Raw genomic sequence first — 24480 nt, forward strand, 5'->3', positions numbered from 1 at the left:
AGATTATACAGCGCAAATATGTAAAAGTTATCAGCAGATATGTTATATGAACAGCACAATGGAAATGCCATGTTGTTAGTTGAAATAAAAGTGGAACAACCACACGAAAGAGAGAAAGAAAAAATAATGATATTTAAATAGTTAGTTAAAATGTTAATATTGAAACTGTTAACACAGAGAAAGTTGTAATTAATATGTGATAATACTGTAGTGTATAAAAACTTATTGGGACCGTTTCCGTACGGTAAACCATTGTATCCCCGACTGTAGAGGGCAGTGTTCAAAAGCATTACAAAAACCGATTATGTAAAATAATAATAGACACGTGTTTCGCCCTCGCGAGGTCACCGTCAGTTTGACCTTTTAGTGTGTATACAATTGGTAAAATGGTAAACAAACACATAACAGTGAGAGGTATGTTAAAGCAATGGGAGAACTGAGAGATGATCATCTTAAAAAGCAATCGTCAAAACTAGCCTTTTGATGGAATGGCATGGTAATGTTATTTATTTTCTAAACTTATGTTTTATATTCACTGTAGAATTATTTGGGCATTTGGTTCGGAATCATCGACTTTATTTATGTATTGTCATTTGGTTTGTGGCCTAGGCTACTGTACTAGGCTAGCCTAGCTAGGCCTAGCCTAGACTAGGCCCTAGTACTAGTAGAGGCTATATATTTTACGGTGCATTTACTACATGTTAACTGTTGATTTTATTTACAAATGTTGCGTAAATATATTAATTATTATCTTTCATTCTTCTTCATGCTCCTGTTGCATCTTCCATAATATTATGTGATGTTCTTCGGCGCAATAAACAGACACCCAAGCCTCCTTAGGCCTAGTAGACCAAGTACGGGTGTGTCGAAAGCGAAGACCTCGAAAGCGAAGATCGAAGACCGAAGACCTCGAAAGCGAAGACCCGGCCTACACGGTAGTGTACACAAAATCGGACCAAAATCACACACAACTGATGATAACACCTTGAATTTACAGATTCTAAAAAAATATTTCGATTTTAATCGTTATGTTATCAAAAAACATGACTTTATCTATGAACAAGCTCACGTGTATTCTCCAATGGAGTTAATATGTGATATGGTTTTACGAACAAACACATCGCGCTATTTGCAAGGCGACGGACGCACAAGAAGGACATCGCACAGAGCATTGAATTGAATGCAATGCCTACAATTTAAAACCATAGCCAAATTGTATAGAAAAAGTATAGAAATAAACTACAATATGTAAATTATAAGAAGTAAAGGATTGCGATAGCCCTATTTAGGCTAATTTTAGAGCCTATATAAAAAGTGTCCGTATCATAGATTTTACACTTGTTTTAAAAAATGTTATACGCGTGAATACAACTTAGAGATCCTTTTTTTTTTGCATTTAAATATGTTGATATTATGTTTATTATCTATAATATTTGCATATTATCTAAAATGTATGAATAAATACAATAAGATATTTATTTTCCTTTAATTATTCTGTATAGTATTTTAAACGTTTACATTTTCCCCATTTTAGCCTATACTGCAGTATTGCTGATTTAATTATTCGCCAGTTTAAAAATGTTTTTCTAATAATAATGGACAAATAATATTATCAGTATCGGTTAGTGTGATTGGTGAAGCGACAGTAATATGTAAAGAAGAAAAATGTAAAAAGTAAAATAAATATTTCATTAACCAACGTATGAACAGCTTGGTTCCCACTAGAACGTAACGCAAGGACGTAAACGCAAGCGTTTTAACCAATGACAAGCGAAGTTATAGACAGTTAGCAATCAACAAAAACATCCTGCCGCAACGTATCGTATTGACGCGCAACATAAGAAAATACTCTATTTTGCATCCCCTCACGAGAGAATCATTACGATGAACGTAACTGAGGCATAAACGGTGTTGAACACGTCGGCTCCCACTTGTGAAGACACGCAAGTTTGTTCTTAATGCGCACTTTGCGTGGATCTGGAAACTAATTCCAGCTCTTAAAATATTTCCAGGCCAAATTTGACAGAACATATTCAAATTATGATTTGACAAAAAGCTAAAAAGAACGAACGATAGGAATCAGCGTTCTGCAAATTTTGGTTATAATCGATCGTTTCCTGCGACATATAATCTGTTTCACGGCTTCCATAATTCAGAATAACATTTAATTATGCCATTATGTCAACGTTAACAAAGACAAAAGCCATTCAAAACAAAGATTGAAATAAAAAATATTCGCTCCAAAATTGTCGATTTTGTTACGGTTGCAATGTGATTAGTGACGATATTAAAACGGGTGTTTATTTATATCGGTATTACGTTTACCGACACTGTCAAAAGACATTTCCAGTTCCAGACAGTTTAATGAAGTTCCAGTTCCGCCAACCACAATTGTCCTTATCATCAAAGTAAAAAAACTGACTTCTGAAGCATTGCCCGTGGTGAATACAAAAAAAAGAGTTACTCTCTATACATGTCTTTGTTAAGGATGGTGAATTTTTATCGGGCTTAACCACTCTAACCCCCAACCTTCTATCTCACAGGCTTGTGGGATGAGACGACTATTCAACAGTCTCCCGATTTTCAACAGATTGTCGACGTCCCGCTTCTAAATGTTTGCATATCCCTGCCATGAGTCTCCATTAACAAAAGAAAATATAAATTTAAAAAAAATGAAGAAACAGGTTACCGGTTGTATACTGACCATTTAAATATAGAATTGACACTACACAAACAAATCTAAGAGAATTATATACTATTATAACGGGTTAACGATCGAGCAAAATCTTCAGAATGTGATGCCTATCGTTCGTTCTACAGTAGGCCTATTAATTTGAATACAGTATAATTTTTGATTTTGACAATAAAAAGATATAAAATAAAGTTCCGTTAGTTCACGGTAAGCTATTGGGACGAACTGTCATCGGCCCGGGAAATATTTTAAGAGCTGAAATTTGTTTTCAGATCGACGCAACGTATCCACGCAAAGTGCAACACAAGGACGTAACGCAACGCAAGTGAATTGACCAATCACAAGCGATGGCTTATTCGCTTCTGATTACTAACTGTCTATAACTTCGCTTGTCATTGGTTAAAACGCTTGCGTTGCGTGTACGTTCTTGCGTTACGTTCTAGTGGGAACCAAGCTTAAGGAAATAACCTTGCGTGTCATCACAAGTGGGAATCGACGTGTTCAACACACCGTTTCTGCTTTACGTTCATCATAATGATCTTTTCGATCGTGAGGGGATGCAAAATAGATAGATGACTATTTTTCTTTACGTTGCGCATCAATACGATACGTTGTGGCAGGATTTTTTTGTTAGTGGTTTATACGTTGGTTAATGAAATATCTATTTTCCTTTTTAAATTTTTCTTTACATAGTAGGCCTACTGTCGTTTCACCAACCACACTAAATATTCTGATACTGATATATTATTTGTCTATTATGAATACATTAGAAAACATTTTGAAACTGGCGATTAAGTAAAACAGCAATAGTATACAATGGGAAAATGTAAAAGTTTAAATACAATACAGGAAAATGAATATCTTATTGTATTTATTTATACATTTAGATAATAAACAATAGGCAAATATTATAGATAAAAAACACATAGCAACATATAAAATCAAAATACGGACACTTTTTATTATAGGCTCTAAAATAAGCCTAAAAAAAGCCTACCGCCATCCTTTACTTCTTACAATTTACTTTATGTAGTTTATTTCTATACTTATAAACAATTGGCTATGGGTTTAAATTGTAGGCGACGTGTGCTACAAAGTTATCGGAACAAAAGTGACATTTAATTTTGCATTCAATTCAATGCTCTGTGCGAGGGCCTTCTTGTGCGTCCGTCGCCTTGCAAATAGCGCGATGTGTTTGTTCGTAAAACCATATCACATATTAACTCCATTGGTGAAAACGCGTGAGCCTGTTCATAGATAAAGTCATGTTTTTTGATAACGTAACAATTAAAATCGAAATATTTTTTTAGAATCTGTAAATTCAAGGTGTTATCACGATTTTGTATGATTTTGGTCGGATTTTGTAAACACTACCATTTCGTAGGGTCTTCGCTTTCGAGGTCTTCGGTCTTCGATCTTCGCTTTCGAGGTCTTCGCTTTCGACACACCCGACCAAGTACCGCATCAGGCAACGCCACCGGGCGGGCGGAGAGACACGAGCACATCGTGGAAGTACCTTTCCTTGAAAAATTTCCAAGATTTTTATTATTATTATTTTATTTTTATTATTATTTTATTGTTTATGTTATATTATATATAAATTATAATTATTGTTAAAGCTTAATTACAGTTAATGTAATTGACATAATAATATGCCCAGCCAGATGTAGGAGTGGCTGGCAGGTAAAAGCTTAAAGACCCCTTCCCTGCAATTTTGGACGTTTTTTGGAAAATAATACATATATATCACTTTAAAAACATTAAACCATGTCATTCCTTGTCTTAAATGTACGTTTTATGGTAAATTATGATAAAAAGTGAGAAACAATGCACTACCTAAGTAGCTCGCGGCGATCGACCTCTCGTGGACGGTCTCAGGCCTAGCCTAGCTAGGCTTAGTTTTGTAGGCCTAGCTGGTAAACATCGGTAACGTACGAACATCGTACGCTAGCTATATACCTAGCCTGACGTTGTATAGTTGCTGCATTAATTGTCTTTCTATTTTTGCCAGACTCCGTTGATACAAATTGGGGAAAACCCGGTATTTTCGCTGAAAAGTTAGGAGTCTTCCATTTGTTTTGGCTTCACGATCGATCGAAAAGTGGGCGAATTACAGGTGAAAAACAACAATATCAATCCGCGCGCAATGCATTTTGGGATTTATAGCGGGCCGCTATAATTATTAAAATCGATTTATTTTTCACATTTTTAACCGTTTAAAGACGAAAAAAGTTATCGCAATAGGACCATATAGTATTATTTTTACATTAAATATAGTTTGTGATCTTAAATTAGATCTAAAAAACGTAGGGAATGGGGCTTTAAGCTTTCTGTTTTGAATATTTGGTAGTCTAGATGATAAATATGATAGTACGTGGAGCATGACGAAAATATAGTAGGGACTACTTTTATACTTCCATACTGTACAATCATGTGTATAATATATTCCAAGCAGCAGACTTACTACAAAATTACTATGACAGTTGTTAGCCTATGATTATGATATAATTTTCTTTTAAAGGAATCAAGATGTACTTCTAGTTACTGTATCAGGTTCAAAGATTGTAAGTCATGTGCAAAGGTTGAAGGATGTGGTTGGTTTGATTCAACTCGTACCTGTCTGCCGGGTACAAGCACAGGGCCCGATGACGCAGTTACCTGTCATGCATGGTTTCACAACTATTGTTTTAGCACCGGGACATGCTCCAGCAATATCGAGGTAGATTTTTTTATTTTTTGTTTAAAACGTTTACTTCACATTCAGATTGTTTTAAAACTATACACATTCTATACAATTCAATTCGTCGAGTTTCAAAAATTACTTTACGATGTTGAAAGCCTTATGGAAACTACACAATAAATAAATAGGCCTATTTATAACCGAAGCATATAATTTATTGTTTAACATCATCATCTATTCATAATCTCAAAAATCAACTTAGACATTAGATTGTGAACGAACACACTGCAACTTTACAAGATTAAGTGCTAAAACAGGATCATGCCAGAGTTGTCTGGATTTGAAGCAATGTTTTACTAATACAGTGAGTATAATTTACATTAGGTTTATGCAATTATTTAGGACGCTTTTTGGGGATTACGTTTATTCTAGTTAATGCCTCTCATAAACTTACTGCAGTAACAGCAGCAGTCTAATTTTGACATTATCCCTTATAAGAACCAGAAAGCGTTCTTTTCAATGTTTTGTTACTTGTCTAATTAACAAATTCAATGCACTATTACTTTTTTGCATACATTTAGAATAAATAATGTGTCCTAGTTATGTCTAATTCATCACAGCACATTTCACCCTTTATAATCTACCGATTTCATCCATCATCATCAGTCGGCTGCGGAGCAGGCGACTACAAGCTTTCTCCAGCTACAACAGTCCTTGGCTAAATCTGATAGCTTATCAGAGGTAATCATTCCTTCTTCATCCCCTAAAAGCTGTTGGATGTATCTCAGAAAGTTGGTTCTCTGCCTTCCTCGTTTCTTTTTCCATGTTGAGGAACATACAGAGCGTACCCTTTGCATGGTTCGTCATCAGGCATTCGAAGCGCGGAACTTCAATTGGCGGGATCTAATATTTTCAACGAGTGGTCTGGTCTTAGTTAGGTCATAGATAGATAGAAGCATTTGGCATTCTATCTGTTCTCGTGATATTTAGCATCATTCTATAGCATGATTTAAACTTATAATTTTTTTGTTCTAAACCTGAATATTTTATATTCGATTTAGCCGGACGGATGTAATGTTTGGATTCCAGATAAATGCCCATCTAATATTGTGAACCCCAACTATGCTGACCCAGAAAGGAAGAATAAAATAGACATTGACGAAAGAGTTAAATTAATAAACGTTGGTGCGAATTCTACAATTATTTATAATTGTCCCGTAAGAATAGATGAAAATGTTCTGATGATAACTAACAAGAGGCTAGATCACATAGATGCGTTTGATGTTCTGGTGTCTAACCAAGGACACGGCATATTTCACACTGTAACATCGGTACAACACTTGTGTAAGTGGTTCTTTTAATTTACAATATTATATAACATAATAATTGATTATGTTCCTTATTTTTCATTTTCGATAACTTCATTCTGTGTATGGTAAACGAGTTTTGATAATCACTTCAACTTTTGAACATTCCTTCTTGATCACTCATTCATTCAGTTCCTTTTTGACAATCATACTCTTTATGTCTCTATTTGGCAGTCTGTCGCTCCAGGACAATAAACTAGTCTTTGATTTTTCTTCTTCTTCTTCTCTTTCTCTACACATTTTCTATTTCTTTCTTTCACAATTAATGATTTTCCTTCCTTTTTAATTCATGTAATGATCTGTTGAAGAAAATGTTAAAATTATCTTTATGACATTACATTATAGGGACACACAATATGATTAAAGCAAGATTAGGGAGATTAGATGAAGTATTTGCATATGCAAATTTCCAAGATCTGTTAGATATCACTCCAATGGTTGATTCAAGTGATACCCCAGATGCTTCGTTTTTGGCAGACGTCATCAATAATCGAGTGTCATATCCAAATGAAGACATTGTCATACTCAAAGGTTTTTTGTGTCATTTCATTTTAAAAAGTATTATCATGAATCGTATTTTATGGAAACTGTAAACATAAAAAAGACACATTGTGCCATCGTTGATTGATTTGTCGTCGCGTAATGTTATTTATTTCTTTTTCTAATTACAGACGTTCCTTTTCATAAATGTCTTGGGAGTAGAAATGTACCTAGAATAAGTAGCCTTCATTCAACAGTTGTCGTTTTGACTTTTGAAGTAGCAAGTTCCTACGATATATCTGTTGGGACGATAATCGCTCTAGATTCTATTGGAAACTTCATCGAATCTGTTGTTGATATTGTTGAAGAGCAAAACGCTACTTTTATTGAAACCATGATTGTCGACTGCAGTAACAAATCCACATGGACAGACACGTTAGTTACTTTATGTTTATAATAACATTGGTATGTGGTAGTGTAATAATAAAAATGATCTGAAAGGGTACATTAATGCTTTCTTGCAGCTTGGCAACAAATCCTTCTGCCGTTATTTCTGAAAAAGCTACACTTGGATGCAGTGGAGGTGAATATGACACAGAAAGACTTTTTATAATCGATGGAAAAATAACAAAAGAACAGATAGCCAATGACAGCACAGTTACTGGGCGTGAAACAAGTGGTTTAATCGGAAAGGTACAGTTTTTAACAGTCAAGATACCCAATATTAATCTTTAAAATATCTTAATCATATATACTGTCATTATTGAAATTAATGAATGTTAAAAAACAGATTATGAAATTCTAATTTGTTTCTTCCCAGTTTATCTCATTTTTATAATATGTATGTATCATTTACCTTAATAGGTTACAGAATATAAAGTTCAAGATAATTTAGTATTTATAGAACTTCTTGTCATACGAGATCATCAGGAGTTTGGTGACGTCATAAACAATGTTACTGCAAATCGTAAATTGCCAATAGACATACCCTATAGAAAAAACATCCGGGATCCCGCCGATATCACGGTCGGGATCCCGCCGGGATCTCGCCGTGATCCCGATATTTTCGACCGAAATTTTTGGTCGGGAATTTCGGTCGAAAATATCGGGATCCCGATTGACGTCCCGATATTTTGGGAATCCCGATTACCCATCCATATCGGGATTTTTATCGGGATTCACGAAAAATCGGGATTTTTGGTCGGGAATTTCGGTCGAAAATATCGGGATCTCGAACGACGTCCCGATTTTTGGGATTTCCCGATTACCCATCCCGTATCGGGATTTTCATCGGGATTCACGAAAAATCGGGATTTTTGGTCGGGAATTTCGGTCGAAAATATCGGGATCCCGGACGACGTCCCGATCTTTTGGGAATCCCGATTACCCATCCCGTATCGGGATTTTTCATCGGGATTCACGAAAAATCGGGATTTTTGGTCGGGAATTTCGGTCGAAAATATCGGGGTCCCGGACGACGTCCCGATCTTTTGGGAATCCCGATTACTCATTCCTTAAGGCCTGTTTATACTACGACGATAACTATAACTATATATTGTACACGATAATAGTTTTAACGCCGTGTCGCGTTTACACTACAACGATTTTATCGTTCTATGACTCGCGACGTACGCGCGTGACGTTTGCCTTTTGTTTCACAATCATGACGGACTCAGAAGACGACGATTATTTGTTATGCCTTCTGCTATATAAAAAAAGGTGTCAACTGAAAAAAAGAGATCGAAATTTATGGGTTCACCCCATAAATCAATCAAGAGAGACTTATGGTGAATTCCATACGCTTTTTCCCGAACTTATTTGTTATGAAGACAAATTTCATAGTTATTTCCGAGTATCCCCACAAGGCTTTTATGAAATCCTAGAACTAATCAAAGACGATATCGCAAAAGAAACTACCCAATTTAGACCAAGTATTTCTATCGAACAAAGGCTGGCAGTATGCTTGAGGTAAGTATATTTCAATTCATAAAAAAAAAAAAAAACTTTATAGGCCTAGCCTAGGTAGTATACACTAGGAAAACTCACATGGTGTACGGTAGCTGGCCTAGGCCTAGTTTAGTTTAGACATGCAACACAGTCACAGTGTCATTACCGTAGTTGAGCATTATACCCGAGTCAATTAAGTTTCGACTTGTCTTGTGTCGCTAATATTATAAAGCAATGAAAATGAAATATTGAATTGACATTATTTACAACTGTTTAATAAAATTAAAAAGCATAACATATAGGCCTAATTCAAAAAGAATGTAAGAAATGCAATATGGAAGAAAAATTTAGTGTACGAAAAATGTCTTGTTGTTGTTGACACAGAGGTCTGGATCTGGATCCTTATACTCAAATAAAGCAGGAAAACTGCATCACACTAGAGTTAAGTTATGATCCGACCTTTTTTCTTTTTTTGGTAAAGCTTCACATTGACAAAAGTTTCTGTTATGAGATTAATCTATAGCATTATTGTTATGTTTAATTTTCAGGTTCTTGGCCACCGGAGATTCCTATAAAACTATAGGTTTCAGTTTCCGTATGGGAAAGGCTACCGTGTCAACCATTGTAAACGAAGTTTGCTTAAGTCTGTGGAGGCGTCTCCAACCTATATATATGTCATCGCCGAGTGAACAACAATGGAGGCAGATTGCCGACAGTTTTAATAGGCGATGGCAATACCCAAACTGCATAGGGGCAATTGACGGAAAGCATATATACATCAAAGCCCCTAACAAGTCAGGCAGTTTGTTTTTCAATTACAAGGGGTCGTTTTCTATCGTTTTGTTGGCCCTTGTAGATGCAGACTACTGTTTTACCGCAGTCGATATAGGAGCATACGGATCAAATAGGTAATGTTTAATTATGTTCTTTAAACCATCGAATATTTTTATATTAGTTCCTACTTAGTACCGTTACTAAATCCGTACTCATGTATTTAATAGGTCATTGACAGGCTATTGGTGAACCAACATATAAATGATATAAATGCAATTGACAATCCCAAATAGCAATAAAACATTTATTTTTTTCTAATGCATCATAGGTCTATCTTGTGTCCTATTAAAATTATATACAACAATGTTATTGTTACTTATCAGTGATGGAGGAATATTTGCTCACAGTCAGCTTGGACAAGCTATGGACAGTGGAACATTAAATATTCCAGCCGACAATGAAATACCAGGCATCAACCAAGCATTACCCCATGTTATTGTTGGTGATGAAGCCTTTCCATTAAGGAGAAATATAATGCGGCCATTCCCAGGCAAAAACCTTGATGAATCCAAAAGGATTTACAACTACCGCCACTCAAGAGCACGCAGAATTTCAGAAAATACATTTGGTATTATGGCGACAATATTTCAAATATATCAACGCAAAATTCAACTGCAACCTGACAATGTAGACAAGGTAATTAATGAGACTAACTAGAATATTGGTATGGGCCTATAATAACAATAATCAAAATTATGGAACAAACTCTAAAAATAGCATTTATTGTCCTTTTACTAAGGTCTTGATTATCTGGATTACAGGTTGTAAAAGCTACATGTGTGCTTCACAACTACATGCGCAAGACACAAACAGGAAGTGCTGCATTTCAAATTCATAGTGAAGAATTTCCAACACTGCCAGAAGCAGGAGCATTGCAAAATCTACAGGCAACTGGAAACAGGGCATCTATTGATGCATTGGTAGTTAGAGACAAGTTTAAAGAATACTTTAATTCAGAGCAAGGTCAAGTACCATGGCAGAGATCAAGCTGTTTTGGAACTGCACAGATACAGACTAGCATGCCGTAAAATATCAAACTGCAATTTTCTTATATAAATGTGCATTATAAAAATTAAGTTTTAATTTTACTTCAATTTGATTTCGCCTGGAATCGGTCAACAACCTCACATGAAAAACTTTTTACAAAAAACTGAACTAACGTTATTTAAAAGTAAAGTGAAATTAAAATATCAAATGGCGCTTAGGTGTGTTATAGTTAAAGACACCTTCCCTACAATTTGTGACGTTTTGTAAAAATAATACATATATATTACTTTAAAAACATTAAACCAGGTCATTCCTTGTCTTAAATGTACGTTTTATGGTAAATTATGACAAAAAGTGAGAAACAATGCACTACCTAATTAGCTCGCGTCGAAGGGACGGAATAGTTGCTGCATTAATTGTCTTTCAATTTTTGCCAGACTCCGTTGTTACAAATTGGGAAACACAAAAAAATATCAATCCGCGCGCAATGCATTTTGGGATTTATAGCGAGCCGCTATAATTATTAGAATCAACTTATTTTTCACACTCATTTAAAGATGAAAAAAGTTATCGCAATAGAACCATATAGTATTATTTTTACATTAAATATAGTTTGTGATCTCAAATTAGACCTAAAAAACGTAGGAAATGGGTCTTTAAAATATTAAAATAGCTGACAGATTTCAATCATTTCAAAATGTGATAATTATTAAAGTGTTCATTCTTCATCCGCAAGTAACTCAATTTCTATTTCTGATACAAGTTGCTGAATTTTACGTTTAACTTCGATTTGCTGCCTCTTGGGGAATGATTTTGTTGTCTCTGCCATAGCACAAAAAAATAAATCTACATCGTTCTTTTCGGTTTTTTTCTTTTTAGCAATTAACTCTATTATTGCTTCATCAACAGCATCTGTTTTCATTGGTCTTTTTGTGCTGCTGCTGGATTGTTTACTTTCTACGTCTTCATTAAGATTAGTGGATGTTCTATATAAATTGATAATGAAAGTATACATTAGTAAAGTATGTAAATCCAGAGTAGACTGATGATAGTTTGCATTTATGTACAGAATTGTCTTTCAGTATGTACAGTGGGCTACAGTATAGTAATATAAACAATTAAATCAGTCAATGTACATAGAAAATCAACTTTGTTTTCTGTCCATGTGGTGTACAACTTATTGTTTCTAAAATAAATTTCCTGTACATGAATTAAATACCTTGAATACAGTAAAATGTGATAACAAAAAACAGTGAATTAACAAATATCTATTTCATGATATACTTCAGCATGTGAATATTTTGTTATTACGATAAATGAATAAAAAAAAAAAAAAACAATTAACTTAAAGTTACAGAAAGAAAACAAATTTCAACTTACTCCCTAGATTTTAAGAAAGGGTCCAAAAACCCAAGGATGTTTGCATACTTATATGCTTTTGATTGTTTGGCCTCATCACCACTTTTTTGTTTTTTCCGCTTGCTATTCATGAAAGCATCCCTGATATTACCCCATTTTTTTTGGGCTTCATCACCTGCGAAGGAAACAAAATCCTAGTAGTAGTAGTAGTAGTAGTAGTAGAAGTAGTAGTAGTTAGTTATTACTTTATAAATGGTTATGTTTCGCCATTGTCAGGTAGCGTACTGTAGCCGGGCCTTATAGGATACACATTCAGTAATACTAATATAATATATTATTATTAACCTAGGCATATAGGTGGTAAATATAAACCCCACTGAATGTGTATCCTGCTACAGTACGCTACCTGACAATGGCAAAACATTTATAAAGGAATAACTTTTACATAAAACAAAAGAAATTTGAAAAGTTTTCATTCTAGCATTATAGGATAATCATCTATGCTGTCTTTGATAAAAAAATTAATTTTAAAAATACACTAAAATATTAACGTCATGATCAATAAACACAATAAAATCGTTATTATATTATTGCTCTTACTAATCATGACGTCATTTGATTGGACGTGTGAAAGTAAGGCAGCATAGATGGTTATACTAGGCTATATAGTTATAGGATAAAAACTTTTTTGATTTATTTTACTTTAGTATTCACTCTAGTAACTAGTAGTAACAGGGCCCTTAGGCTATTATTAGGGTTTTAGCTACTAGTTAGGTACTTAGGAATAGCTAGGCTAGCTTGCCTCTAGGATAGGTAGCTAGGCCCACACAGTGACTAGCCTATTAATAATTATTAGGCATAGTAGTAGGCCTACTAGTCTTATTAATTAGCCTAGCTAGTAGCTAGGCCTAGCTAGCCTTACCTAGAGGGCATCTAGGGTAGGCGGCCTCCTCTAGCCTAGCCTAGTACTAAGTAGTACTAGGCATAGGAGGCCTACCTAGCAGCTAGGAATATGCTAAGGTATGCCTATGCTAGCTACTAGTACTAGGTACTATCTAGCCTAGGCTAGTAGGCCTAGGATCAAGGCCTCTATCTAGTAGTAGGATAGGCTCCTAGCTAGCCTAGGCCTAGCTAGTACAGTAAGCTTCAGCTAGCCTAGAGGCCTAGCTAGTAGGTAGGCTAGGCCTAGCCTACCTGGTAGTAGTAGTAATATCCTAAATAATTAAATTATTAGGATGAGGTTTAGTTTAGGCCTAGTAGGCCTAGATAATCTACCTAGGGCCAGGCCTAGGCCCTATTACTCTAGGCCTAGCTAGGCTAGGTCCTCATAGCCAGTATAGCTAGCTACTAGCCTAGCTAGCTAGGCTAGGCCCTATGCTATATGCTTTAATACTAGGCTAGGCCTATATGAGACTAGCCTAGGCCTATGTAGCACAGGCGGTCTAGTCTAGCATAGGGGGCCAGGCTATGTATCTCCTCGGGCCTACCTACCTAGCCTAGTAGCCTAGGCCTACCTAGCCTAGCCTAGTTAGGCCTAACTAGGCTAGGCCTAGCCTAGTAGGCCCTAGACTAGGGTTAGGCCTAGTAGTAGGTGACCAATCCAAATGGGAACAAATTATGTTATGCCTACCTGTCAAACCAATCTCTACGCCAATTGCATTCCATATATCTTTTTTTTTAATTACATTTTTATAATTCGCGTCAGATTTGTTGAACAGCACCTCATTTTCTTGTACAAGGAGGATTAATGTTTCGTCTAGGCCCATAGACGACTCCATCGCGATTGACTCTCGATGATATCTGTCTGATTTTTTTTTGGCGCTTGCCATAAATAAAGCTCTCTGATTGGTTGAAATATTTTTATCGTTCGCGTCCAATAAAAATATCGCTCATGCAAGCGGTATGTAAAACTATCTTTTTATCGTAAACGATAGAATCGTATAGTTATCGTCCTAGTGTGAACGGTTCTATTGATTTTAACTTAAGCGATTTTTTTCTATCGTGTATAGTTATAGTTATCGTCGTAGTATAAACAGGCCTTTATCGGGATTTTTATCGGGATTCACGAAAAATCGGGATTTTTGGTCGGGAATTTTGGTCGATCATCGGTGAAATTGTAATCGGGATAATGCGCAAAAACGAACGGGATTTTTAACCGGGATATCGATCGGGATCCCGCCAAGAACCCCGATCTATACCCCGGTTAAAATTCGTTTTTGCGCATTATCCCGATTAAAATTTCGCCAAAAAATCGAGATGTAAATTTAAGACGACTATGCCGAATACATTTAATCCCGCCAAAATTTAGACTTATAAATAGAAAATCCTGGTCGGTACTCCCGTTCTGAAATACTGTGATTCTACCGAACTCTTTACGCCATGAAGGAAAGACATCTAGAAATTAAAAGAAATCTGTTATAAAAGTAAATATACAAATTTCATTACGGTAATATTGTGCTTAAATCTTACACTAAAATGATGATTAAACTGATTCATTGTTATCGGTAGTAATTGGCAACATTTTGGTTGTCTGATATTTTTTTCTTTTATTTCAGAATAAAATATGTGATAAGTTTTTTGTTTTACTAACAATGTCCATTATTTATTCTAAATAATTATTTGTATTAATATCGTAAATGATTGAACACCGATCTGCCGATGTAAGATAATATGTCATAGTAATACAATATAGCCAAAAAATATGAGATTTTCAAAACCCTCTGCAATACTCATCCGGCATTATTATCAGTGTTCCATCTTTTACGATTTGTTGTTTATGATTTAATAACGAGTTAAAACAACACTTTGGAGTTTTTTATATTATTGAATAGGTTTTCATTGTTTTTACGATATTGGATGACCAAGTTGAGTTTTGTTAACTTGTTGAGGGTATTAAGCTATTGGAAAGACAGTAATTTGTAACAGACGGTAAGTTATTATTTGATTAGGGTTAATGTTGTTTTTGCTTTGAATTGAGTTATTTTTGTTTTAAATACATGTACCAGCAGTATTAATTCTAAAGACAGTTTACTTTATGTACCACACCTTTTGCTGCGCCGCCACGGCTACTTTGATCGTTATATAGTTACATTATTATATCATTATTTAACACCTCATCTTTAGTAATACTAACAACGAGTTGATTTCTTATCGTATTATTATCATCACACTTACCTTACTATGTTTACGTTTTACACCATACCTTTCGATTAACATGTTTATGACCAAGTTGAGTTGCTTTAATATGTTGAGGGTATTACGCTATTGGTTTACCAGCTGATGAGTGCAATATGCACTCCTGCATAGACAATGCATGTTTCGTTTTATGCAGGAGATCCAATCAATAGCCACCTCCCTAACTGTAAGGATCGAAACAGCCATAACATCATCGATAATATTTCCAATTAATAAATTCTCAGTAATTAATGTAAAACAACACTTTTTAAAAAGTAATTTTCGAACATTTTCTAAACAAATTAAATGAAGGTGATGATATGGTTGTCCTGGGATAAACCCATTTCAATTTCAAAAAGTGTTTTTCATCTAATGTTGTTTTTGCAATGACTCCTACAAATATAACGAAAAGCGCAATATATTATATATAGGCCTAATCAGATACGTATGTGTTTTTTTGTTTACCGTTTATACGTTTACAATTAGTAATTACATTTCTTTTAAAAACAATAATCCTTCAAATTCTAAATAGATAGCCTATAGGCCTAAGTATAACTTACCTTAGAAAATATTTTGCCCCTTTACAATCATAAATATTCTGATCGTGTTATTTATAGGCCTAGTTTACCCATTCATTTATAGGCCTAGGTCTAGTAGTAGGCTAACCTAGCTTGCCTGTTCCTTCTTCATCATCATTCATCGGATCCTCAATTTTTCCGAATTAGGCCTAGCCTAGGCTATAGATATTGATAGGAATAGGCCTACTACTACTAGGCCTATTAGTACTTCTCATCTGCCTGTTTACTCCGAGTTCAAGTCCTTTTTAATTTTACACAAAGCAATATTCATAATATTATTAAGTATGGTGGTGTACGATAAACATTTATTAATTAATATGCACAAAATAGTTTTCCCATTGTGTCTGGAGAGACCAAAATAACAATACTGTAATATATAGGCCTATTAAAGCTTAGTATCAAAGGCCTAGTATCAAATAGGCGACGCACGGGAGCGGGCCTACGACGCACGGGAGCGGGCCTACGACGCACGGGAGCGGGGTCGGTTGTAGACTAGACTGATGATGAGGAAGGAGAGGAGGCAGGCTAAAATACTGTACTTTTTTGACTTGTAATATATGCTCCACAAATATGAGCTTCTAGGCCCTATATTTCAACTAAAGGAGCCACTATGATAGGGTATAACAATAAGGTGTAATTAATAAATAATCACAACGAATAAATCTATGAATTTATCAAAAACACCTACGGTTTGAATGCGTTGTACGTCATCGCTAGCCGGCCAGAATTGCTGTGGTCTGGTTACAAATTTAAATCAAGGCGGGAAAGAGATGCGCGCGTGCGTACGCAAGTTCCCATCGCGCGCTGCGTGCTATTTTCACAAGCACGTTCTTAAAATTATTATTTTGTTATGATAATTAATTACAGGCCATACTAACGTGTCTAATTACAACTCCTGGTGTGATGCTGTTACTCTGGAGTACTAATCTTAGGCCTATGTCAAAATAATACAAACAAAATTGTAAATTTAAGGGTTTTTACTTAGGAAATCCCATTCCATAAAACAATGAATGCTTAAAGCTGTCGTCAAGACACCCACTTTCCGCTAGAACTTCCTACGCCTAAAGAGTCGAGTCAGTTTCTAAATATAGATCTTGGTACCTGCTTTACAGTCTACACAAAGAGATGCCGACAATTAAAGCCGTCCAACAAGCCAGACCACGTGACTTTTTCAATGAACTAAACGAGGAGACTGCAGCATTCCTTTCTATGTCGTCAAGACAACCACTTTCCGCTAGAACTTTCCACGCCTAAAGAGTCGAGTCAGTTTCTAAATATAGATCTTGGTACCTGCTCTACACAAAGAGATGCCGACAAAAAGCCGTCCAACAAGCCAGACCACGTGACTTTGTGAATGAACTGAACGAGGAGACTGCAGCATTCCTTTCTATGTTGACACTTTCAGGCGTATGGTGTAATAACATGGTACATGTATAATCAACCCCTAGATATGCTTGGTAAATTGTAGATAAATGAATTCTACTACAAATAAAATATTGTGTATTTATTATTAAATAAATAAACGTCCGTGTACGTTTATTCCAAGATGTTCTATTGAGGAGTGGAGTGGTTCCCTATTCAAAGCGGGGCGTTTATTCGAATAATTCTTTTTCCACTAGAAAATACACATTTAATACACATTCATATATATATATATATATTAAAATGGAAAATAAAAAACAATGTACAAAAATACAAAAAAAAAAATTCCTTTTGCCATTTTGACAAATTAATACGCCCTGTTGCATTTATTATGACGGATACAAGACGATTAGGCCTACTCTTAATTTTCTCCTTTTAGTGATTGGATCAATCTCATATTAGGTACGAAAGTCAAAAATCATTTCATTTGTCTTTTTATTATAATATCGAGATAATTGTTTTGCACCAGTTAGCAAATTCATTTCTATATACCCGTGTAATCTGCATATTTCACTATAATAATTACCATTCTAGAATAAAGCTATAACAGTCAATGACAACATCAACATTTTATTCATTTAATAACGTATTCAATATTAAACGTTCAAAGCACTTCAAGACGTAGGCCTACGTCCGGGCCATTGGACGGTATATTCATTGCAGCAAGACACTTGGGTTGCTGTGAACGTACAGCAACCTCTTAGAAATTGCAGGATTTGTTTAAACATTATTTTTAACAAATTAGTATTAAAAAAAACTGGGTTTATTCCCAGGACAGCCATCATCATCATCATCATGTGTTTTATAAATAATTAATCTTTGCTGGAAACAATTCAGAAAATACCTCATAAATGTTTTTAAAATAAAAGCTTACTATTGATGATGCATGGCTGTTTCGATCCTTAATGTTATTGGAGGTAACTATTGATCGGATCTCCTGCATAAAACGAAACATGCATTGTCTATGCAGGAGTGCATATTGCACTCATCAGCTGGTAAACCAATAGCGTAATACCCTCAACATATTAAAACAACTCAACTTGGTCATAAACATGTTAATCGAAAGGTATGGTGTAAAACGTAAACATAGTAAGGTAAGTGTGATGATAATCGATAAGAAATCAACTCGTTGTTAGTATACTGAAGATGAGGTGTTAATAATGATATAATAATGTGATTAACTATATAACGATCAAAGTAGCCGTGGCGGCGCAGCAAAAGGTGCGGTACATAAAGTAAATTGTCTTTAGAATTAATACTATTGTACAAAGGAATGCACGGCTGGTTTGATCATTAGTACATGTATTTAAAACAAAAATAACTCAATTCAAAGCAAAAACAACATTAACTGTAATAAAATAATAACTTACCGTCTGTTACAAATTACTGTATTACCCAATGAAATTAAAATACTGCGTACAAAATCCCGATGTTGCGTACAAAATCCCGCCAATCCTGATGTTGCGTACAAAATCCCGTGTCTACAAACACAATCCTGTCGATCCCGATCTTGCGTACAAAATCCCGTAATTTTATAAACAAAATCCCACCAATCCCGATGTTGCGTATAAAATCCCGATCTTGCGTACAAAATCCCGTAATTTTATAAACAAAATCCCGCCAATTTCGATGTTGCGTACACAATCCCGATGTTGCGTAAAAAATCCCGATGTTGCGTACAAAATCCCGTAATTTTATAAACAAAATCCCGCCAATCCCGTTGTTGCGTACAAAATCCCGCAGTCTAAAAACACGATCCCGATATTGCGTACAAAATCCCGCAATTCTTAAAAAAATCCCGTCTATCCCGATATTGCGAAAAAAAAATCCCGAGTTCGTCCCGGTGGGATCGTCTAATCCCACCGGGATCGGCCGATCCCGGTGGGATTCCACCGCATCCCGATCGGGATCCCGATCTCATTTTTTATGGGGTACGTCTAACTGAACCACAGACATACAAAGTAAGCGCTTTTTTAATGTTTTTATATTAATAATGTAGCCTACATATTATGTGATCGTGGAATACAAAACGGCTGATCTCGGAGCGTTATCGATTGCCATCAACAAATTGATATAAGTGAATCAATGTTTTTTTATTAAAGGTTATAGAATACATATACATCGGTATGTAAATAATATCAATACTTAACTATGTTGCTATTTTTAAAATCAGAATGGAAATATTTCATATGAAATCAAGCCAGACTTTAAATTCAATCCATCTCTGCGGCTAACTTTTCAAAATGATGTAGTCAAATTCAGTCAACTTGATGTAGTATATGAGGGTACTGTAGAGGCGGGTATTCATATGAAAATCAAGGCGGGAGATAGGTAAGTGTAATTTTACCTTATATAACAAAATAATCACGATACAATTCTAGTAGTATTAGTTTAATTAATTTTTATTTATAGATTTGATTACGTTACTGAAAACCAATTTGTTGAAGAAGAATTGGTTCTTATTACGTTACGTTGGGAAATGTACCTATTCCTCTATCTGTTGATATCCAGGTCAAGTATTCCGTATCTGTTGACCTGCCTGTAAGTATATTGATTATAACATGAATCAATCAATCTATTTCAGAAAAAGGCATCACTATATTGGATTGTCATAGTTTACACTTAAAAATAATTCGTATTTAAGATTTTAGTTAAAATTGTTGATAAAGAAATACACAAATAATTACCGTATTTTACTATTTGTCTTTAAGGCTTCGTTGGAAACCACTTTTGGTGTTACCTCTAGTGGATATATAAGCTTTGGTTCAGGTCTCACTGGAGGATAGATTGGTTATACTACCTCCAACGGTTTGTATCATTATTTAATCACTTAGATAATCAAGTTAAATTAAATGATAGTTCTATATGTTACATTTCTTTTTCGTGATATTGAAGGTGTATGAAGTTTAAGTTGTCATGAGTTGGCAAATATTGTTCCTTCCGGGTTCTGTAGAGACCCTATTATTTGCTTTATAATGTAAATAAAACGCACCATTCTGCACTACTAAATCTACCCTGCCTGATTGGCTGGCAAATTTTGGTAGGAAAATTGAAATACCTGTATTGAATAAAGTTTATTAAATAATTTTTTTTATACGGAAATGTGTATTTGTAATTTTACTTGTTAAGTATTTTAGTATATCATTCTTTTTTTAATGTAGTACCATAGTGTAGTAATCAGTTTGTACATTTCATTACTGTAATGTAGTGTACTAAACTTTGATCTTACATTATTAATCCTTGAATTAGTTGGAATAAATGAAACGAGATGTGCTTGGAATTCAGAAGAGGAAACATCGTCAGCTTTTCAATTTTCTACTACATTCGATATTCAGACAAACTACACAATTTTGATGTGTGATGATGTTTGTAATCAAGATAATAGTCTACCTTGTGATATAACAAACGCTGACATATTATATGGTGGTCTTACAAACATGAATATGCTCACAACATATAACCAAGTCAACCTAACACAAATCGCATACAGATCAAAAACGAATGAGTTAACGGTTCACACAAGGTTAATATTTTCATACGTTACGGTGCGATTCTTTACCATCCTGTATATTTATTATGATTTGTTGCTAGCTGACCAACTGATATCAATTTTCAACTAATATCACTTCCTAACTGATATCACTTAACAACTATGGACTCGGTTTAAAATGTATTTATTTTCTTTAACAGAGAGTGCCGAGCCCAACCAATGCCTAGTGTTACCACAGAGACTACTGAAATGCCTCATTATTGTCCTGACGGCTACACAGTCTCTCAAACCAATGCTGTAATGGAGTGCCCATGTACATGTCTTGATGCTACTCTGAGGAATATGTCTCCAGATGGATCATGCCAGGTTTGTTCATTTTACATCTTCTTCGCCGAACTAAACACTCACTTCACACTATATACACGCTTATCAATGATATACTGAACAATATCTTCTAAAATGACGTGTAGTGGTCAATTTCAAGCAACCACTAGTAAAAAAAGAATGTGAACATTTGAGTTAAAAATAAAGCTACAGTACCATATCATTTCACCAGAGTATATCTTCTAGAATACAAAAATAATGCTTTTGAATATAATATATTCAACGTTATTGCAATTTTTCCTTAGTGTTCATGTCAATGTGCTGATGCGTCATATGATATCATAGCACCAGATGGAAGCTGCCCGTGTGAATGTACCTCTTCTGACTGTCAAACTTACACCATCGGTTCAAACGGTTGTCCGTGTCCCCTGATGAATGACATATGTCCGCCATGTTTGGTTGGTGAAGTTCAAGTTATCAACAATTGTCTTTGTGAATGTGTCCCAGATGACCAATGGGGAATTCCACCAATATGTGTGAATGGACGCCAAGTGAACACTGTGATAGACCCGACTGTCGGCCATGTCAAGGTAACAATATCTAACCAAGGCGATAATCAATTCAATCTAATCAAAACTCTAATTAATCAGTATTGACTAAAATACTATTTCATGATAAGTATTGATACAATGCACATTATTTACTTTGTTCAGGTTGCTCTGGGAACGGTGTCTGTACTTCGGTGCCAAACAGCTGTCAATCGCAATGTCAGTGTAATCGAGCTTGGATCGGAGAATGTTGTGACATTAGAAGACCAGCTAGAACTGGAGGAGATCCTCATCTTGTGACATTAGACGGTAATAACTGTATTCAACTATTTTTTTCCTTTTCCTTTTTATCTTGTTATTTTATCTTTATTTTTTTATTTAAATTTTTTTGTTCCTTTTCATTTCTTTTGTCTTTTTTTCCCTTTTTTCTATTTTTCCCCCAATTTTATATATAAATATTTTAATGAAGAATTGAAAATAACGGAACTGAGTTAATGATTTGATGAGTGATAAAATAAATAAATTAAGGTTGATTCTGTTTTTCTGTCATTTTTGTTTGGCAAATTACGCCTTATCAGCATTCTCTAACGAGAACGATTAACAAAAAAGCACCCTATGAATGGAATTGTCATTAAATTATGATTTACGAGATTAAATTTTGTTTTATTAAGTAATTACAAGGACCATGTACAATTTGAGTCCATATTCTGTTCTCCAAGAATATAATAAATAAGTTATTAAAATAGATTTTTTTTAATTAAACCAAAATTCAAGATATTAAGTCTTTCTTACCACAGTACACTCCAAATAAATATCTTGTAGGTGTGGAGTACGATTACTATGGAAATGGCGAGTTCTGGTTATGCAGAAGCATTGAAAATGATTTTGGTATACAAGCAAGATTTTATGAAAGCCACAGATCTTCATTAACTGGAGGAATTTCCATGAAATTGAGAGAAGATGTTTTGACAATTACCACTCCAATGATAGCGGATTCTGAAACATTGCCAATTCTGAGGTAGGTACACATAATATTATAATATTATACAAACCTAAAGAATATGAGAAAACAATTATAGTATAAAGTGATAATATTAACTTATGGCCCATGTTGTTGATTTTAAAACAAAAAAACACCATATTTGCTTACCATTTTCCAATTTAAAGCCTTTAAACAAACTTTTCATTTCTAGACTAAATGGTGAATTACTGGATATAAACACAGCAGAAAATCCAACTGGCAAATTCAATAGTACTATTAGATGCTCAGCTGAGAAACAGCAGTAACTCGTCAAGTCCCATAATGATTTTGGCATTCGAATACCAATCATGTGATTTGTTTGTTTGTTTAAATTATTAATTAATATACTATTTGATGGCAAAAACATTTTCACCCCTATTTCTAAAGTGGAATGTTGCATTGTTTATTGGACAGAAAACATATCCAGGAACTACTTTCATACTTTTAAAACGAATAAATTGTTTATATTAACAAAAAACAATCACATTTTCACTGATTTAAAAATAATCTTATTTCTATTTATCAATAATGATAATACGGCTTTAAAGTTTTAACATTATCAATCTTTAATGACATTGTCTCAATAGAGTTGTATTAATAATTATCTAGTGTTTGTTGTCAAACTATTAATTATTTATTTTAAGGTGCGTCAGTAGGCATCGAAGTACAGTTTAGTGAGTCGATCGAGAGACTATACTTCAACTTATTACTAACACCTACACTCAGCTTTATTGGAAACACAGAAAGCCTCTGTGGTCTTATGGATGATGACACGGACAACGATTTTATTGGTTCGGATGGTACCCTCTACCATCTCAATAATGTCACTGAATTTGTTGAAACATGTAAGACAGGAATAGTCTTAATATAATATAATAATAGACTTACTGTAGTAGAAATTATTATCTCTAATTATCATTTATTTAGTTTAAAGGACATCAACATTTTGATAAGAATTTTCAGTTTTATACACATATCTTTTTTTGACAAGTATCACAAACTTTTTCCGAAAACTAGGGAAAATTTCAAGCTCTAATCCTAATGGTGGACTATATGGTTCCTGGTCGTGGAATTCGTCCAATTTTCATTCATTGGATGAGTTGGATAGTTCTTACACGAGGATATATGAACCGATCTACAGTTCAGATGACTTAGATCAAGATATCGTAGAGGTAAGTACAGATTATTACTAAAACATTTTATTGATTATATTATTTAGTAACAGTTGTATGTATATCATTTTCTTATTATTTTCTTATAAACCTTTAGATATGAGAGCAATGCTAAATGTCTTTATGTGGAGTTTCTATAATTTGACAGGGATAATACAGTAGGTTATTAGTTTGTTAACTTTCAATCCAGTTTGAAATGTTCAACTAAAGTAATTCGTCGTTTATGTACTGCAGTTGTCTGACAAAAATGTCGTGGAATTGAATTTTTTTCAGTATTTTTGTGTCTTTTCATTGTTTCGTCACGGATACATTCAAAATTTTACTTTTTTAATTAATAAACAGATGGCAACGACTGCATGCCTTCAAACTCTACAAAATACAATAGAAAATGCTGTTCTTTTTCAA

At 34.5% G+C, this 24480-nt stretch overlaps 3 protein-coding genes and 2 long non-coding RNA genes across 7 annotated transcripts; 3 read left to right on the forward strand and 2 right to left on the reverse strand.

The window, feature by feature from the left end:
* Positions 1–5728: 5728 nt before the first annotated feature.
* LOC140058098 (uncharacterized) lies at positions 5729–17266 on the reverse strand. Of its 2 annotated transcripts, none has more exons than XR_011846991.1 (3): positions 16787–17266; positions 15521–15705; positions 5729–7038 (listed from the first exon to the last, which is right to left on the reverse strand). It is a non-coding gene; the product is annotated as an uncharacterized lncRNA (long non-coding RNA). The 2 variants fall into 2 exon arrangements; XR_011846992.1 differs by lacking the exon at positions 5729–7038 and adding an exon at positions 14550–14740.
* On the forward strand, positions 10555–11028 carry LOC140058911 (uncharacterized). Of its 2 annotated transcripts, none has more exons than XM_072104700.1 (2): positions 10555–10636; positions 10762–11028. In XM_072104700.1, the coding sequence occupies exons 1-2, from the start codon at positions 10574–10576 to the stop codon at positions 11026–11028; spliced, it is 330 nt and encodes a 109-aa protein (XP_071960801.1). In that variant the 5' UTR covers positions 10555–10573. The 2 variants fall into 2 exon arrangements, 1 of the variants encoding a protein (XP_071960801.1); XR_011847075.1 differs by having other exon boundaries at positions 10601–10636; positions 10740–10854.
* Positions 11439–12520, reverse strand: LOC140058910 (uncharacterized). Its single transcript, XM_072104699.1, has 2 exons — positions 12368–12520; positions 11439–11973 (listed from the first exon to the last, which is right to left on the reverse strand). Exons 1-2 carry the CDS (start codon positions 12475–12477, stop codon positions 11706–11708), a joined length of 378 nt encoding a protein of 125 aa, XP_071960800.1. The 5' UTR covers positions 12478–12520; the 3' UTR covers positions 11439–11705.
* A 2433-nt stretch (positions 17267–19699) lies between the features above and the next one.
* On the forward strand, positions 19700–20785 carry LOC140058100 (uncharacterized). The gene is made up of 4 exons (XR_011846994.1): positions 19700–19851; positions 19933–20061; positions 20232–20328; positions 20770–20785. It is a non-coding gene; the product is annotated as an uncharacterized lncRNA (long non-coding RNA).
* Positions 20784–23185, forward strand: LOC140058095 (uncharacterized). Its single transcript, XM_072103647.1, has 6 exons — positions 20784–21043; positions 21211–21376; positions 21640–21924; positions 22048–22191; positions 22705–22900; positions 23076–23185. The coding sequence occupies exons 1-4, from the start codon at positions 20874–20876 to the stop codon at positions 22180–22182; spliced, it is 756 nt and encodes a 251-aa protein (XP_071959748.1). The 5' UTR covers positions 20784–20873; the 3' UTR covers positions 22183–22191; positions 22705–22900; positions 23076–23185.
* The last annotated feature ends 1295 nt before the right edge of the window (positions 23186–24480 follow it).

This window comes from Antedon mediterranea, chromosome 9 (genome assembly GCF_964355755.1).
Source record: "Antedon mediterranea chromosome 9, ecAntMedi1.1, whole genome shotgun sequence".
NCBI lineage: Eukaryota > Metazoa > Echinodermata > Crinoidea > Comatulida > Antedonidae > Antedon > Antedon mediterranea.